We start from the raw sequence: 16,596 nt of genomic DNA, 5'->3' as shown, positions 1-16,596 counted from the left end.
GACAAGAAGTGAAATATGACTACTCTTTGATTTTTTGACCCTCAGATCAATTGTCTTCATTTAGGGCTGTTTATTAGATAGTTGTTACCATTTTATTATAAACTGCCTGCCGTGATGGATTGTAGTTCTCCACATATCACCTTTTCATTATTTCCCTGTGCTTTGCTGTAATGTGGCATTAAACTCTTTGTTATGCTCTGAGGACATCAGTGGCTCGTGGGGAAAAAAAGACAATAACAAGCAGCTGTACAGTAACTCAATACATACTGTAAGGGGCAAAGTTAAGACTGTGTTGGTATTTATTATGAGAAGAATAGCCTTTACCTCTGTAAAGTAATACAAATAATTTTTCAACGTATATATTTGTTTTTCAAATATATAATTATAATGCAAATATAGAGAAGGTCCACACACCTTGGGAAATCAGTTAAATGTTCTTTTAGAACTAGATGATTGCATTCCTATGACCTCTGTCAGCATGACATGCCTAGAAAGGTCCTAGTGCACTGTCACCCTCCTGCTGCTCTGCTCTGATCTGCTGTCCAATTTCATTAGTCCAAGATGAATCACTGGCATTTTAGAGTCCAGTGACATTTGGACCAATTCTGATATGCTATGTTGGTTTTAATATATTTTTAAAGAGTGGGTTTAAGGGGTTAAACTTAATCTAAAATAAATTCAACAAAGATTAAACCATTACTGAAGATAATAAATGTCAACTCTACCATTAAGCAACACTGTATTTAATTATAAAATGACTTTTTTTTCTCCCCCCCCACCTCCAGTCGATGGTGTTGCTGCTGTACAGCCAGAGACAGTACATCTTTGAATTTGATAAGAATGACAGACTGTCCTCTGTCACAATGCCGAACGTCGCCCGCCAGACTCTGGAAACCATGCGGTCAATTGGATACTACAGGAGCACATATAGACCTCCAGAGGGCAATGCCTCGGTGTTTCAAGACTTCAGTGAAGATGGGCAGCTCCTCCAGACAGCCTACCTGGGTACAGGTCGGCGAATAATTTATAAATACGGGAAGCTCTCCAAACTGTCAGAGATCCTTTATGACACCACTAAAATTGCTTTCACTTACGATGAGGCTGCAGGAATGCTGAAGACGGTAAATCTGCAGAATGAAGGATTCACCTGCACTATCCGCTACCGGCAAATTGGCCCACTAATCGACCGGCAGATATTCCGCTTCAGTGAGGAAGGTATGGTCAACGCACGTTTCGACTACAACTATGACAACAGCTTCCGAGTCACCAGTATGCAGGCGGTTATCAATGAGACCCCGCTGCCCATCGATCTGTACCGCTATGATGATGTGTCAGGGAAAACAGAGCAATTTGGGAAATTCTTGGTCATCTACTATGACATCAACCAGATCATCACCACTGCCGTAATGACCCACACCAAGCACTTTGACGCCTATGGACGTGTGAAGGAAGTGCAATATGAAATATTTAGAGTGCTCTTGTACTGGATGACGGTACAGTATGACAATATGGGCCGAGTGGTGGAGAAGGAGCTAAAAGTAGGTCCCTATGCCAACACAACACGCTACTCCTATGAATATGATGCTGATGGGCAGCTTCAGGCAGTTTCTATCAATGACAAGCACCAGTGGCGCTACAGCTATGACCTGAATGGAAACCTTCACCTGTTGAGCCCTGGTAACAGTGGTCGATTGATACCTCTTCGCTATGACCTGAGGGACCGGATTACCAGGCTGGGGGATATCCAGTACAGGATGGATGAGGATGGCTTTCTAAAGCAGAGGGGCAATGACTTCTTTGAGTACAGTTCTGGGGGCCTCCTGGTCAAAGTCTACAACAAGGTCAGCGGCTGGAACATCAAGTACCGCTATGACGGCCTAGGCAGAAGAGTGTCCAGTAAAAGCAGCTTCGGCCATCACCTGCAGTTCTTCTACGCTGACCTGTCCAGCCCCACCAGGGTCACCCACATATATAACCATTCCAGCTCTGAGATCACCTCTTTGTACTATGACTTGCAGGGACACTTGTTTGCAATGGAGCTCAGCAGTGGTGATGAGTTCTACGTGGCATGTGACAACATTGGAACTCCCTTGGCTGTCTTCAGCGGGAGTGGCCTGGTGATAAAGCAAGTTTTCTATACAGCCTATGGGGAGGTGTACATGGACACGAATCCCAGTTTCCAGCTGATTATTGGCTACCAAGGAGGCCTTTATGAACCACTCACCAAGCTTGTTCACATGGGCCGGCGGGATTACGACATCCTTGCTGGCCGTTGGACCACCCCTGATCACAGTATCTGGAGCCGTCTGAACAGCAACAACATTGTACCTTTCAACCTGTACATGTTCAAAAACAATAACCCAATCAGCAACAGTCAGGAAACCAAGTGCTACATGACAGGTAGGTCAGCATTTGAAGTGAGTAGCAACCGTTTTGTTTCATGAGGGATTTTTCTGGTGTTTCTTTGGAGGCTTTCCTTCTTGAAGGCATATAAAACATGACAGAAATTTCACAACTTTAAGCCTGTGTATACCAGGTGATAATGCAGTGTGAAGAACAGTTCATGACATTAGCAATTCGTAAACACTTTTAGAAACTGTAGCAATTAATGTATTGAAAAGTTTTTTTTTTCTTCTTAGCTTCTGTGTCCTTGTTCAGTGCATTTTTAATGCCTTATTTTGCTTGTTTGTTCTATGGCTTTATTTTGAAAGTTATCTAAAGATAAAGGTTCATATAGCAGATTCTGTTCTTGAATCATCTATGCTTCCTTTACTAGTTACTAGTAACAGAGTGCCTTAACTGTAAAATCCCATTCTTCTGTTTTACTGCAATTAAAGTGAATGTAAGTGGCAGTACAGTGCATGGATTCTCAGTGCAGCACAGACACAGTGTGGGCTGCATGTAAAGGGGGGCTTGCTGTAAATGTTTTACCAGATGGAGTTGAGCTAGATACAGTAATTGGATACAAGAAGCAGGAGAAAATGGAGATTGCGTAGAACAAATCATAGTGCTAACACTGATGATTTTCTCAAAACCGCAAGCAGTCAAAATGACATTATAAAAGAATTTTCGGATGTTGTTAAGTTTTTGGTAGTACATTAGTTTAATTCAAGTGCAATGTCTATAGAAATATTTACATGGGTAAGTCATTAAGAATTAGCATGGTAATGAGAGAGCATCTGTTGATGATGCTGATGTTAGGACTTGATGGATTTGTCTTGTTTTTTGCTTTGCCTTATATTCAGTATAACCACACAATCACATAACATTTCAGGGTAACCATTTTTCTTCCTCTTTGTATGCATGTGATGATGTGAGTTAGCTGAATTTATTACCAAGCTAAACACAGTGCCGTTAAGCTGTGCTTTCTACCATTACTGCACTGTCTGCGAGGCTGAATGTTAAACAGACTTTTAGGTACTGTGCTCTAAAGCATTGCACAATAGCAGCCTGCTCCCTGAATTGTGATTGATGGGACTGACATTTGCATTCCATCTCTCTGAATTAAGAATGTCTTGTCATTGTCCCTAAGCAAATTTATTTTTTTAAAGCTTTGTTAAGTATTACAAAGCAAAATAATAAAACAGTGACAGAACTTCACAGTTGTGTCAAAGTAATTGTTGACATTCTGTTAGAAATAACTTTAGTGAATCCAAAACAGACAAAAACCTCCGAAGGGTATTGGATAGGTGTGATGAGAAAGCTTTTTTTCCTGTGGATCAGGAAGAAAAATACAATTTACTGAAAGCAACAAGATGTGAATGATTAAGGCCGAGGGACATCATAAAACTGTATGATCTGAAAAAGGGCTAATGTTCAATGAAATGATTCACTGTAACGGCACCACAGTGAAGTCTTTCCTGCTTATAAAACACTTCAGTGACATTAATTCTATAGAGCATGATTTTAAAATTTAAATACGACAGCATCTGCAACATTAATTAAACAGTTCAAAGCTTTTGAAAGAAAAAAAAATTGTGCTATGAACCTGGCTTAAACACAAATGTTGCTGACTTGTGAATTCCAGTATATTCTGGTCTCTTAAAGCCATTTACCCTTCAATCTGAGATTGTGTGGGAATCAGCAATCCAGTACATTGACCAAACGTGACTGCTTTTAATTAAAATGAGCTGATAGTTATTAAAAATAATTAAACATTTCAAATTAAAAACTTTTATGATGATAATGTGATCCAAAACATCCACGAAATGCCACACTGCAGAAGGAGAGACTCTTGTTCTGATGTATTCTGATACATCATGCCCACTGCAACACACTACATAGAAACACTATTCTCGCTCTCAGTCGTCCATATAGAAACACTTTGGCCTGGAAATAAATGAGGGCAAAAGCAGCCTAATAAATGTATAGGCAGAAATATTCTGTGTTGGGTATCATAGTGGCACAGTGTTTAGGTTAGCATCCCTGCTTCACAGCACTGGGACCCTGTGAGTTTGTGTTGTATGTTCTCTCTGTGCTCGCTGGGTTTCTTCCAGGTGCTCCGGCTTCCTCCCACAGTACAGGGACAGGCTGGTAGTTTAATTGGCTTGTAGGAAAAATTGACTCTGACGTGAGTGTTTGTATGTTTGTGTCTATGCATGCCCTGCAATGCATTGGCATCTCATCTAGGGTGTGTCCTGCCTTTGGCCCACAGCTCGCCAGGATAGGGTTTCTCTCCCCTGCAGCCCTCTAGCTACCTTTAACTAGTGGGTTGGTACAGTATATGTCAATATACATGTTATAACTAATATATAAATTACATTTTAGTAGCTTAGATAATGCGTTGTACAGTACGATTGTTTATGGCAGCTCTGAAATACAATGGGCTAAAATAGGAGTGATGCCTCAGAACAAGTATTGTACCTTTTCATCATATACAAGCAGAAGTCATCTTTAGAGGTTCAAGAGGTGGCACTGAGCAGACTGAATTTTGAAACAGGCAGTGTAGCATTACAGAGATGTTCTGAAGCTTCTAATTGTCATATATTGACATATTACATTCAGACTTGCAGTTTGGTGTAGTTTGATTTTTGACACTGAATTTTCCCTTTACCCAACAATACCAACAAAGCACTTTAACACGCTTCAGTGTGTGCATCTATTCTTGTATTCAACATGTCATAATTTCTGCAATATGATACATATGTTTTTCTTTACCGCCTGTATGTTTTAATAAGATTACTACTGCAAGATTTTAATTTCCTTTAAGATATTTACATTGTGGATTACACAAGCATTTTTAATGTGTTTTTTTTGCAGAAAAAGGTTTTTATCTGCATGATTCATATTAGTAGCCTCTAAATGACAGAAAAGGTGTATGAATATTCTGTCATGTTCTCTTCTCCATTCTAAGTGTTGGTGCTGTCAGTAACACCTCAGCTGAACTTTAGAAGGTTTTATTTGATATGCATATTTCCCAGGAGCACTAAGCTCTGAAAGAAGTGTGTCAAGCGTTTTATACCAAAGAACTCTTGACAAATTGTGACTTCCAATTCTCAATTAAGTGTGAATCTCAAGTAACATATTAAAGAAATTGTAGATTTTTTAATATAAAGATTATACTCCTAAATACCACCTAAAAATAAAAATATATTTGTTTTACATAAAATAGAATAAAAACAAATTCCTTCTCATAATGCTCTAGCTGGCAGATTTTGCTCTGCCATATTTTACTCAGTGTTAATCGCTTAACAGAATTATCTTTCAGATTCCTGAACCATCTTATTTAAAAGTGGCTCTGTCACACACACCCTAACCCCCCACCAATTTTTCAAAAATTCTCTCTCAGAATGATGTGACTTGCTATATGCTGTGTATGGTGACTGTACACAGCTTCCTGAAAATGATGTCACTCTGCTGAGACTGCAGGGCTTGCCGTGAGCATATGGCAGACATTTTTGTATTTATTGCTCATTTACAAATTGCAACAAAGCAAACAAATGGCACAGGATCTCAGTGCTAATGAAGAAATGGAATAATTGAAGTTATTTTTTAAAGCTCTATTATGCATGACTCACAGGTCCTTTTATCAAGCTTTTTTCTGTTGAAATTTCTGATGGTACTGTACATAATGCAGTAACCAGCAAGTACTTTTCAGTAAGCATCTATCAGTTATACTACTGTATACAGAACTACATCTTCTGTTAAAATTAAAGTGTATATATATAATTATATATGTATATAATAAAGTGCATGTAATTGGGCTTCGTTTAAATGGCCATAGTTAAAAATAGTTACAGTTATTAAAGCATTGCATTAAAGCTGCTTTCATTCTGTTTTATATCTTGAGGAGAATGATGTATTCACCATCTAAACCTAAGTTGCAACATCCATGTTGTCCTTAATATCATATGTTCTGATAAGCTCCACAAATGTTCAACAATGTAGCACTAATAGTATTGAAAATACAGATGTCTGTGGCGTTCACTGATTCGTGCTTCTTACATCTCTTTTTCTGCAGATGTAAACAGCTGGCTCCTTACATTTGGGTTCCAGTTGTACAATGTTATCCCTGGATATCCCAAGCCAGACACCAATGCCATGGAACCATCCTATGAGCTCATCCGCACGCAGATGAAGACCCAGGAGTGGGACAGCAGCAAGGTGATCAATATGTCTGCCTGCTCCATTCCATTCTCTATTAGCAGAAATTAAAACCTTCTCTTACCAGACTCTCATGGGACCAATGAGGAGCAGCTGCTATTGACAGAATGTAACCTGTGCATAAGTTTCATTCTTTGGTGGGGTAAGAGGGTCAAAGGAAAGTGTGCCCATCAACTTTCTAGTACTTACAATTTCAAACCACATCCTTGCTCTTTAATAGTAATATTCTATGGCTGAAGACCATATTCCACGTTATTGATTTTGTTTTGCTTTTCGGTGTTACCCAAAGTCTACCAGGCAACCTGCACACTTGATGCACACATTTACCTACCTTTTGAGTCACCTTTAAGCAATCTGAATAATTAAACAGATTGTATTCTTTTGGATTCACTTTTTGTAAATCATGTGGCTTCAGTACAGCACACACCAACACAAACACAATGCTGTTATACAATAGGTGTCGCTCATTGTTATCAACAAATTATTGTACTGGCTTCTCACTAGTTCTGACAGTAGCAGTGATACAAATGTTGCAGAAGATGACAAGTGTTTCCAACTCTGATTTCAGAAATGATTGTTGAGGCTGTCAAGAGCCATGCTCAGTTCGTTTGATGATGACTATCATCGTGTGTTGCTGTAGGATACTGACTTTATCATATTCCAAATCAATGTTAAATATGTTTATAAAGATGTTTTTTAGCAACTTGTTCATTGAGGGGATGTAAAGCAGAGGTATAATGCCTCACTCAGGTGGAAAAGGTAATTTAATGTAAAAAGACCCAAATAAAACTCACACCCTAATGAGGCCCTTGACTATACAACTTGAAAATGAACAATCATGCTTTTAAAGGATGTTCCTCACCATTCACATTTAACATAGTTGATCCAGGTTTTTGGAGAAATAGGTATAAATGCCCTTAAAGCACTAATGTTCTATACCTGGGTCTTTGTTCTTTTTTACTACACCATCTCCAACAACCTCCATTAGTATCAGACATTTATATCCAGGCGCAGAATATGACCCATGAGAGGACTAGGCAATTTTACTGAAGTAACTGCAATACTCTGTACCCAACAGGGATAGGCTGCTATTTTGGTAGAACTAAAAGTAATTTGTCCAGTAAAACTCATCTGTCAAAGTTAAAATTGGTAATCAGTTTCATTATTTCAGTGGTTACACTTCAAATTTCATAGTTTTTTTTCTATTTCCAACAAATAACAAAAAAACGCTTAAAAGACCAAAACAATAAAGCAGCAGAGAAACTAAAAGCATTCTAATAAAAAATGAAAGCCTTTGATGGAAATGTAGGATCAGTGTTGTAGGGACTAATACAATTTGAAGCTCCTCATTGTTGCAGAAAATTGTTTTCCATGTGATGTGGGACAATCTATGAAATCAGGCGCTGTGGTAAATGTTTTTGTGGAATAATATTCCAACACAGGTTCTTCTTCACAAACGACACGTACTGTATGACCATCCCACTTCTACTTCTCATTTCACTAGCCTTTGGAATGCTAAACTGTTCGCTCTCCGTGATAATCTCAAGACTGCCAGATGCTTCAAGTCTTGTGCTAAGCCTGGTTGTAAACTGTGCATGGTTGTTTCACTTTAAAAAACCCATACATTCTGAATTAAAATATGGCAAAAAAAAGAATTACATTTGACTGCATTATTTTGCAGGACGCTCCTTTGGGGAAGCGCCTTATCACAGCTCACAGAGGACATCTCCACTCTACAAAGAGCCTTTGGTGCTCTGTGGGGAGCTCCCATACTTATTCTGTTGTGCATCTTCAAAGCCGACACAAAAAAGGCAAATTTACATTAAATTCAAAGATCTTCGTGGTTATTTCCATTTCAAATTTTCTTTAAAGCAAAATGATAGCATTTATACGGGCACGTACTCTGGACAGTCTCTTTTAAAACGTGTCTTGATATTACCTGTAACTAGTGCAGGTACATTGCTTGATTCTTATAAAAAGCCTGTCCTGCACACCCCCACATGATCTATAAACATTATGCTAGTAGTTTATCTTGTTCATTCCTACCTCCACCCCCCACCAACAGCAATAACCCTCCTTGCTGGTGAAAGACGTAAGGCATTTAATTGCATCCCAATTCATTGATATTTGGCAATGTAATTTTGAGGTCACTTGTGTGCTTTTAACCTGATGTTTTGTCAAATGAGCTCACTTCTCTTCGCTCTCCCAGCACTTCTAATGACATTTAAAATCCAATACTCGTCATGCAAGCAATTTTCTTACCAGTGAAAAGGGCCCGCAGTGGATTGTCTGTTCAACAGGATCTCTGTTATTGGGCAGCTTGGTGTCTCTGGCCTTTGGAATATTAAAGGGCTTGGAGTACAAACAGAATATGAGATGATCCCTCTCATTCTCTTGTAGGGTTTAATGGAGAGCACTGCTATGACAAATCCTATTGCTTTGGTGCTACATGTATTGCTATAGAACTGCGCTCTGAAAAGCAGTGTTTGTGCCCTCGTTGTTACAGTATAGAGGATTCTGTACTGGCTGACGGAGTTGTCATCATTAAAGTACAAATAACAATATTCAGAAGAAATCATTGTGATCTCTCTGCATTTTATTCTTAAAAAACATCATTAGAATTTGATCTGAACAACAGCTGTGTTTTTGTTTTAATTCTTTACTGTGTTCAGACCAGTAATGGAATGAAAGAGTTGTTCACCATTTTAAAAAAAGGAGACGTTCTTGGAAAACGCTGTTCCATTTTAAGCCCTTAACATACTGTAAAGTTCAAGGCTTTTATGGCACAAAAGTGAGTGTCAATTGCTCATTGCTTTTAAGACATTGATGAATGATGTCTTAAGTGTCCCCAGGATTCATTTTTAACTTCAGAAATGCTGAAGGCTGAATGCACACCAAGCCGATCAAAGAATTCCTGTTGTCATGTTAGTGGTATCAGCACGTCTTGAAAGAGTGCCCCTTAAAATACCGTGCTCTGTGTTTGCATGGGGATGAGAAACCAGTTCTGCGGTTCTGTAGACAACCTCTTAGGAGGCCGGTGGTGTGACTTAACCTTGAGGCAGGCTCTCTTGGATCAGCTCAGATTGCAGTACAGACCCTTGTGTTTGCCATATGTAATACAGGCAGCTCCAGGCTAGCAGAGGCTTAGGCAGATTAGTGTACGTTGAAAGAGAACGTTCCTAAAAAACAAGAATTTTCCTAAAAAGCTTCCAAGTTCTTTAAAGATTAAGATCATCATAAATATGATGTGACTTATTGTCCATACAAGTCCTTTTTTCTAGCGAGAGATGTTAAAAATAAATCTTTTCACCTTTTCAGCTACCCCTACGTTAACTCCTTTCTCTGTATGGGGTCCTACCTTCATCATCTTGCGATGGGGTGGTTGACCCTCACCCAAGTGGGTTAAGACAGAGTTTCTTATACCTGACTCTACAATAAACATTTGTGGACACATTTTCTTCTTTGGTGATGTTATTCCCTGTGATTAAGGATGTGTCATGCTTCATTCTGTTTGCAGCTGTAGCTGACTTTGTTAAATGCATTTCACTCCCAGAGATGCATCTCTTGTCAAGGAATATTACAGCTCATGATGATGTTCCACCCAAGAGAACTAAAAATCCACGTAATAGCACCAAACAGACAGGGCTTTCTTTTCATTCATGTGTTTTCCTGCTTCCAGGTTGCCAGTTAATGTTCCAACACCAACATCAACGTTCTAATCTTTTTCTAAACTTCCAATGGTAAACCTTTAAGCACACTTATTAGTAAAGCTCAGTCTGATCTGATCAATTCTAAAATGCACTAAGTGAATATGCATATGAATATGAGTGAGTATTTTAAATAGAACTTTTTCAATGTGCGTTTGCAGCATTAATAGTTTTGTGTGTGTGATGTTGTAATGATACAAGTTGCCAGGCTTTCTGAAATGATTGAGTTTTGATGAACCACCACCAGTTCTGCTTAACATCTGCGCAAGAGGTTTGAATTTTACAATATTCCTGGAGGAAACACTGCCTGAATGTATTTGTAAAATTGCTATGAATTTATCAACAACATCCCAATGGGAAATAATAATGCTTAATGTAAGATTTTTTTTTTAGATTACATTACAGTAGTTGTGTGCTCTAGCCTGCTTCATGTCGCTAGATGTGCCTGGAATTTTCCGAAGCAGTAGCTCACAATTAACTGAGAACTACCAAGGCAGATTTAGAATTTCTGTCAGTTTAATGGTAAAGCAGCGTTGTTCTCATGGCTTCCTGGGTACCTGCAGGTTCCAATAGGTGCTGACTCTCCTGTCAGGCACTGTGAAGCTTGTTACATGTCAAATGACAAATGGCTCTGCAGGGGGGGTGCTTCAGATGAAGCATGTCTTCATGTCTTATACTGTCCCAAGCGGGGTTTTGCAGCCTGAGAGCTGAGCTTTAAATCAATTGGCATTTCAAGAATAGATGGGCTCATAATGAAAACATAATTAGAAATTCCGTTTTTTAGTTATGTTTTATCATCTGGTACATAGTGAATAGGCAGCTCCTTACCTAATGTTTTTAGTGACCTTGGAAAGCTGTATTCCATTGTAAAGGATCTTTATTTGTTGTTGTTTTTTTCTGGAAAATCTTAGCATGAATTTTCATCAGTGAATGAATCGCACCATAGATCTAAAACTATAGCAAACACTAGCAGAGCTGTTTTTCATTTTAAAAAGGGAACCATTTAGCAGTGACTATCCGGAGGGAAAAAGCAGTGCTCCATCATCTTATCTATAGCTCACAGGGATTCTCTGAAACCCTCATTTTGATTTTGTTGAATTGATTTGCTTAATATGTTTCAGATTATGTTAAGCACTCAGTTAAATTATAGTTTTGCAGGTAAATATTTATCTTGGGAGAATATAAATCCAACCAGGAAATTGAAGGGTTATATTTATTTAAATTGAATTATACTTGGAAGGCAAAATAAATATAGCTCTGTATGTTATTGCAATTTCATTTTCCATTCAACCTGCCAGTGAAAGTCAGACTGAGGTTCTTTTAACATTTAGCTGTGTTTTCTGGGTCTACAGTAATTTATCCTTACTACTTTTTATGAGCATTGTGTCAGAACCAAATAGGTTGGGTTTTTTTTTATTTGCAGCCAGAAAAAAACAACTTTCCCTGGTCGTATTTTAAGAAGAAAAAAAAAACATTTTGTAATAAATTAAAATGGAAAACTGTTATTTTCAAAATGCAAGAAGAAATGGTTAGGTTTTTTTTTCCCAACAATACAACTTTGAAGTTTTCTGAAAGCCTGATTTGGTCATGAACCTTTTTTAACATGAGAACGTATAGTTTGTGCTGCATAGCCAGAATTCCAAAATTGAAATGTTTGAAGTGTTAATGGAGCAGCATGATTCTTACTTTTGAAAGAAAGTGCATCTGAAATTTTGGTAACAAGGCAGGTTCCTGCTGCGTATTCTGAGTAAGATTTTAGGACATATGAAATATTCTGCAGAAATGAGAACATGACTATGAAATGATATGGAGATTGGATGTAGAGATCTGAGGCTGCAGTACTCAGCTATTTTTATTACTTTTGATAGCACAAACTGTAAGTAAGCTTTCTGTATAGACGTAAAATATTTCTGTGCATTATAGCCTTAAATGAAAGAATACGTGCAAATAATGTTCCATTATTCTGTTCCTGCAGTTCTGGAAGGTTGTTCCCGACAGGTTCGTAACTTTATTCTCCTGTCCTTTTCCAGTCAGTGCTGGGAGTGCAGTGTGAAGTGCAGAAGCAGCTGATGGCCTTCGTTAAGCTCGAGAGGTTTGGACAGATCTACAGGGCGAGTGGCGCAGGATGCCGCCAGTCAGAAGGACAGGCTCGCTTTGCCACGGTGGGCTCCATCTTTGGGAAGGGGGTGAAGTTCGCCATCAGAGACAAGCGAGTCACCACGGACATCATCAGCCTGGCTAATGAGGACGGACGACGGACAGCGGCGGTGCTCAACGACGCCTACTACCTGCAGGACTTGCGCTTCACCATCGATGGCATCGACACCCACTACTTTGTGAAGCTGGCCCCGGTTGAGAACGACCTCGCCCTCATTGGCATGACGGTCGGCCGAAGAACTCTGGAGACGGGGGTGAACGTGACCGTGTCGCAGATGAACACAGTGCTCAATGGCAGGACTAGACGAATCACAGATATCCAGCTTCAGTACGGGGCTCTGTCATTAAATACTCGGTACGGGACAAGCATAGACGAGGAGAAGACGCGGGTGCTGGAGCTGGCCAGGCAGCGGGCTGTGTCTCAGGCTTGGGTGAGAGAGAGACAGAGACTGAGGGAGGGGGAGGAAGGCACACGATCATGGACAGAGGGAGAGAAGCAGCAGCTGCTGAGCAGTGGCAGGGTGCAAGGCTACGATGGCTACTTTGTGATCTCCGTGGACCACTATCCTGAGCTGTCGGACAGTGTTAGCAACATTCATTTCATGAGACAGAGCGAGATGGGTCGGAGGTGACATGAAAACGGGGAGCAAGAGTGACAAAACTTGGACAGCGTTGAGGACTACTTGCCAAAGACAGCTGCTTATGTGGCCACTTTTTTTGACTGTGTTTTACTTATTTTTTTTATTGAAAAGAAAAAGTTCTATACAGTTGCACTGTATTTCAAAAAAGAGTGCCCAATTCTTTTCCATTTCTGTTTTTTTTGACTCTTCATCCTTCAAGAGGAACCGCGAGAGGATGGGTTTTTGTGATCTTTAGTGACGTTTTTATTTTCCGTCCCTGTTGGTGTTTCTGTTAAAAGGAATCATGAAGATGTGGTGTAAATGCATTTATATTCACTGGTTTCCTCTGCCTCCTGTGTGAAACAAAGTGTGATTCACAAGCTTGTTTCATTCCAGCCTTTTCACGCTTCAGACAAGAAGGAAGAAGCGTTCTGGTTTCCTTGCTTCTTTTTATACTTGAAACCCGTTTGCAACTGTAATGGAAAAAAAAACATAGATAACCTGACTCAAATGTGGTCACTTGTACTTTGCATTTCCTTATGTCCATGTTTCAGCTGAACGTGTCAAGCTCTGTACTTCACTGTAATTTCTTGTAAAGTTTTTCAAATAAAGATTTGCCTAAATCATTTGACAGAGACTTGCGAATCTCGGTCCAAATCCAAGCTCCAAGAGGGCTGTGGGATGCTATTTCTACGGTTCACAATATTTTGGTTGACATTAATTGTCACCAAATTTGACCAAATCACTTAAATAGGGGGAAGACTGTGACCTGAAAGACTTCTAAAAACATGCCTTTTTAATTCATTCTTGGGGGAAGGGTGGCAAAAATAATAGGCATATGATTCAGTAAATTATTGATTGTTTTATTTTTTGGTTGCAACATAAATCTATTATGAATGCAGACTCCAATGAATCCCTGTGAAACAGAACTGGAGAATTATGAATTCTGTATAAAACTCATGAACTTTAATTTCCTCAGAAAGAGTTTTGAATTTAAAAGCTGCGGTTTCTTTTTTATATATATAAATACAAGTATAACAAATGTGAATTCAAAATGTGAAATATTGTCCCTTTTATTGCTGTTGTACTTGAACAATATTTAAGGGTGTTTCCAACACATGTGAAATAAAGTATAAACATGTTTGGAAGTTTTTTTAATGCTTTATTTGTGGAAACTTACATGTAAAGAATGATGTTTATGCCCTCTTTAGGCCAGTATTCACAATGTGTTTTTTTTTTTAGTAATGTGCTCTTTTTTAGCTGTTTTAAGTCTTAACTGTGAATCATATGGCTTTGAATGTGCCCTCTCAAGTTACAAAAAAAGAAAGTTGTGAACGCTTTCAAAAATAGCACATTACTAAAACGTGTCCTTTCATTTGTCAGTACCTTATTAACACATTGACTGCTGCTTACTGTTCACCTGTAGGCAGGTGATAAGAGCTGTAATGGTAAAAAGCCTCAGGCCTCCTTTGGGGGGTCGGCCTCTCAAGTGCTTGGATTATACCTACTGTAGCAGTAGTCTTATCAAGTCCCAGTGCACAAAGAAGCATTAAACCTTAAGGTGCATGCATGTCCCCTTCAGGGAAAAGCTTTAACATGTGCTCCCCTGCTGATCTTCCACAATTAACCATTTGCATAAAAATTACCGAATGAACAGCAACGCTTTGAGTTTGTAAGTATAAAATGGTAACTTGCAGTCAATGTGTTAAAACACATCTGGCAATTGTATGCTTGTCTTGAATTTTAAACTGGTCATAGGTAAAGGGGGGCAGCAGTGACTTGTATCTATTTCAGGTGTGACATGGACATCTGATTTTGCACTGTTACCTGCCTTGTTAACCACTTACACTCCATAGAATCCCTGAAAAAAATAGTCCTTAAATGGGGGAAAAAATTACCTAGTCAGGTGTGTCACAACCTTTTAAAATACCTTTCAAGCAAAATCACATTTTTGTTGAATTTTTTATGTTTTAGGTTTGTTTTTAATTACTCTGTACTTTGTAAGCATTATAAATGCAGTTTAAAAAAAATTAACAGACTTTGTTCGAAGACGAACTGCATTGTGAAAACCGCACTGAGAACTTTTGCGTTATTACGCTGTACTTTTTCTAAAGTTTTGAATTCATTTTTTGAGAATTGTTTTTTTCGACACATTGCGTTTCTAACACTGTATTCTCTGACCATGTAAATAAGAACAAAACAAGAAAATGCTGTAAATAAAATGCAAATGTAGATACCTTCTAGAGCTACAGCAGTGACCCTGTGTAGTCTTTAGTGAAAAAAATAAAAGAATATTTTGTGTTTACATTTTTTTTCTTTATAGTTTTGTCACCCAATTCAGTATAGGAAATCACAGAGATACCAATACTTAGAGGGGCCTAGAATATGGCTAGTGTATGCATTTACCTGCTAGTATTTGAGTAATACTGTATTTTTGGTCATCTCAAAGAAGGGAATAAGGCGCGTTTTTAGCATTTTAAGTTCATAAAAGCCAGCAGTGGTTATCTTTGAAGTGAAATTTTAAGATCAGTCTTGTATGGGTTATTAAGTGAAAAGTACTGTGGGAACAGCTTCAGTCCTCAGACCTGTACGGGTATCCAGAAGGAAAGAAGAGGGAGTTACTGGGAATGTGTCTTTACCTCCAGAGCTCCCAGCAGTAAAATCGCTCTTTTTGGGAAATAAGAGCTTTCCAAGTAAGGTTGACAATTTGAAGTGCAACATTACCTCCCCATGTATGTTTCTCTTCACAAAGCCATTGGAAATTACTTAATGGTTAAATCAAAACTTTGAATGACCCATCAGCTGCAAACAGTAAACCAAATACTTCATGCATTTTTTTTTTTGTTTCAAGAGGTCTTGCCAAGGGAAAGCCGTAATAAAGTTATGGGTTGCTAAATTGGTGAGTAGATTTGATTTAATTTTGGCCCCTAGATATGGACTTTTATTATTTCTCTGTTTTCTTCTCCACCACCCCTTAGCAACTGAGTACGATACTAGGCATGAAATGGATTATTTATTTATTAGAAACAGCATGGAAGGTATAAATCAGAGCATCTGTGTCCTGTTTTTAGAACATGAATATATGTTGAATTAAAGCTACATTATTTATTATTGCTTAATTAAGTTTATTACCCAGTACAAGATGTGTGCAGTGCTTGGAGCTTTGTATTGCTCGCTAGTAGTTTAGATTAGTGGTAACTGGCAGAGGGACAGTGAATAGTAGGAGATTTCTTGTAATATGAATAAAAACTAAGGTTTAAAGTAAATCCCCATAGGGTATATCGGTTACTTGCAGCATCTCTGATTGCACTCTGGTGTGTTTATAATTTTTTTTGTTTATTCATAGTGCTGAAAAGGCAGCCATTCCATAGTATTAGTAATTCTTTATTCAACAATACTTTTCCACAGATTGCCATTTACAACAATGACCTGACCAGAAGCGTTTAACAGTGATATACATAAGACAAACAAAAAGAGAGTGGGGATAATAAAAAATAGCAAAAAAGGAC

The 16,596-nt window shown here is 38.5% G+C and overlaps 1 protein-coding gene across 14 annotated transcripts in view; it reads left to right on the top strand.

Moving 5' to 3' along the window:
* tenm4 (teneurin transmembrane protein 4) overlaps window positions 1–15,392 on the top strand; it is a 427,071-nt gene extending 411,679 nt beyond the window's left edge. For all 14 annotated transcript variants that reach the window (XM_069190054.1, XM_069190066.1, XM_069190065.1 and 11 more), the window contains 3 exons: window positions 786–2,400; window positions 6,461–6,603; window positions 12,341–15,392. In XM_069190054.1, coding sequence (XP_069046155.1) covers window positions 786–2,400; window positions 6,461–6,603; window positions 12,341–13,099 — 2,517 coding nt within the window. In that variant the 3' untranslated portion in view covers window positions 13,100–15,392. The remainder of the gene's footprint in view (window positions 1–785; window positions 2,401–6,460; window positions 6,604–12,340) is intronic.
* The last annotated feature ends 1,204 nt before the right edge of the window (window positions 15,393–16,596 follow it).

This window comes from Lepisosteus oculatus, chromosome 5, assembly GCF_040954835.1.
Source record: "Lepisosteus oculatus isolate fLepOcu1 chromosome 5, fLepOcu1.hap2, whole genome shotgun sequence".
Classification (NCBI taxonomy): Eukaryota; Metazoa; Chordata; class Actinopteri; order Semionotiformes; family Lepisosteidae; genus Lepisosteus; species Lepisosteus oculatus.
Note: the sequence above shows the minus strand (reverse complement) of the source record. Positions and strands in the feature narration are given on the sequence as shown.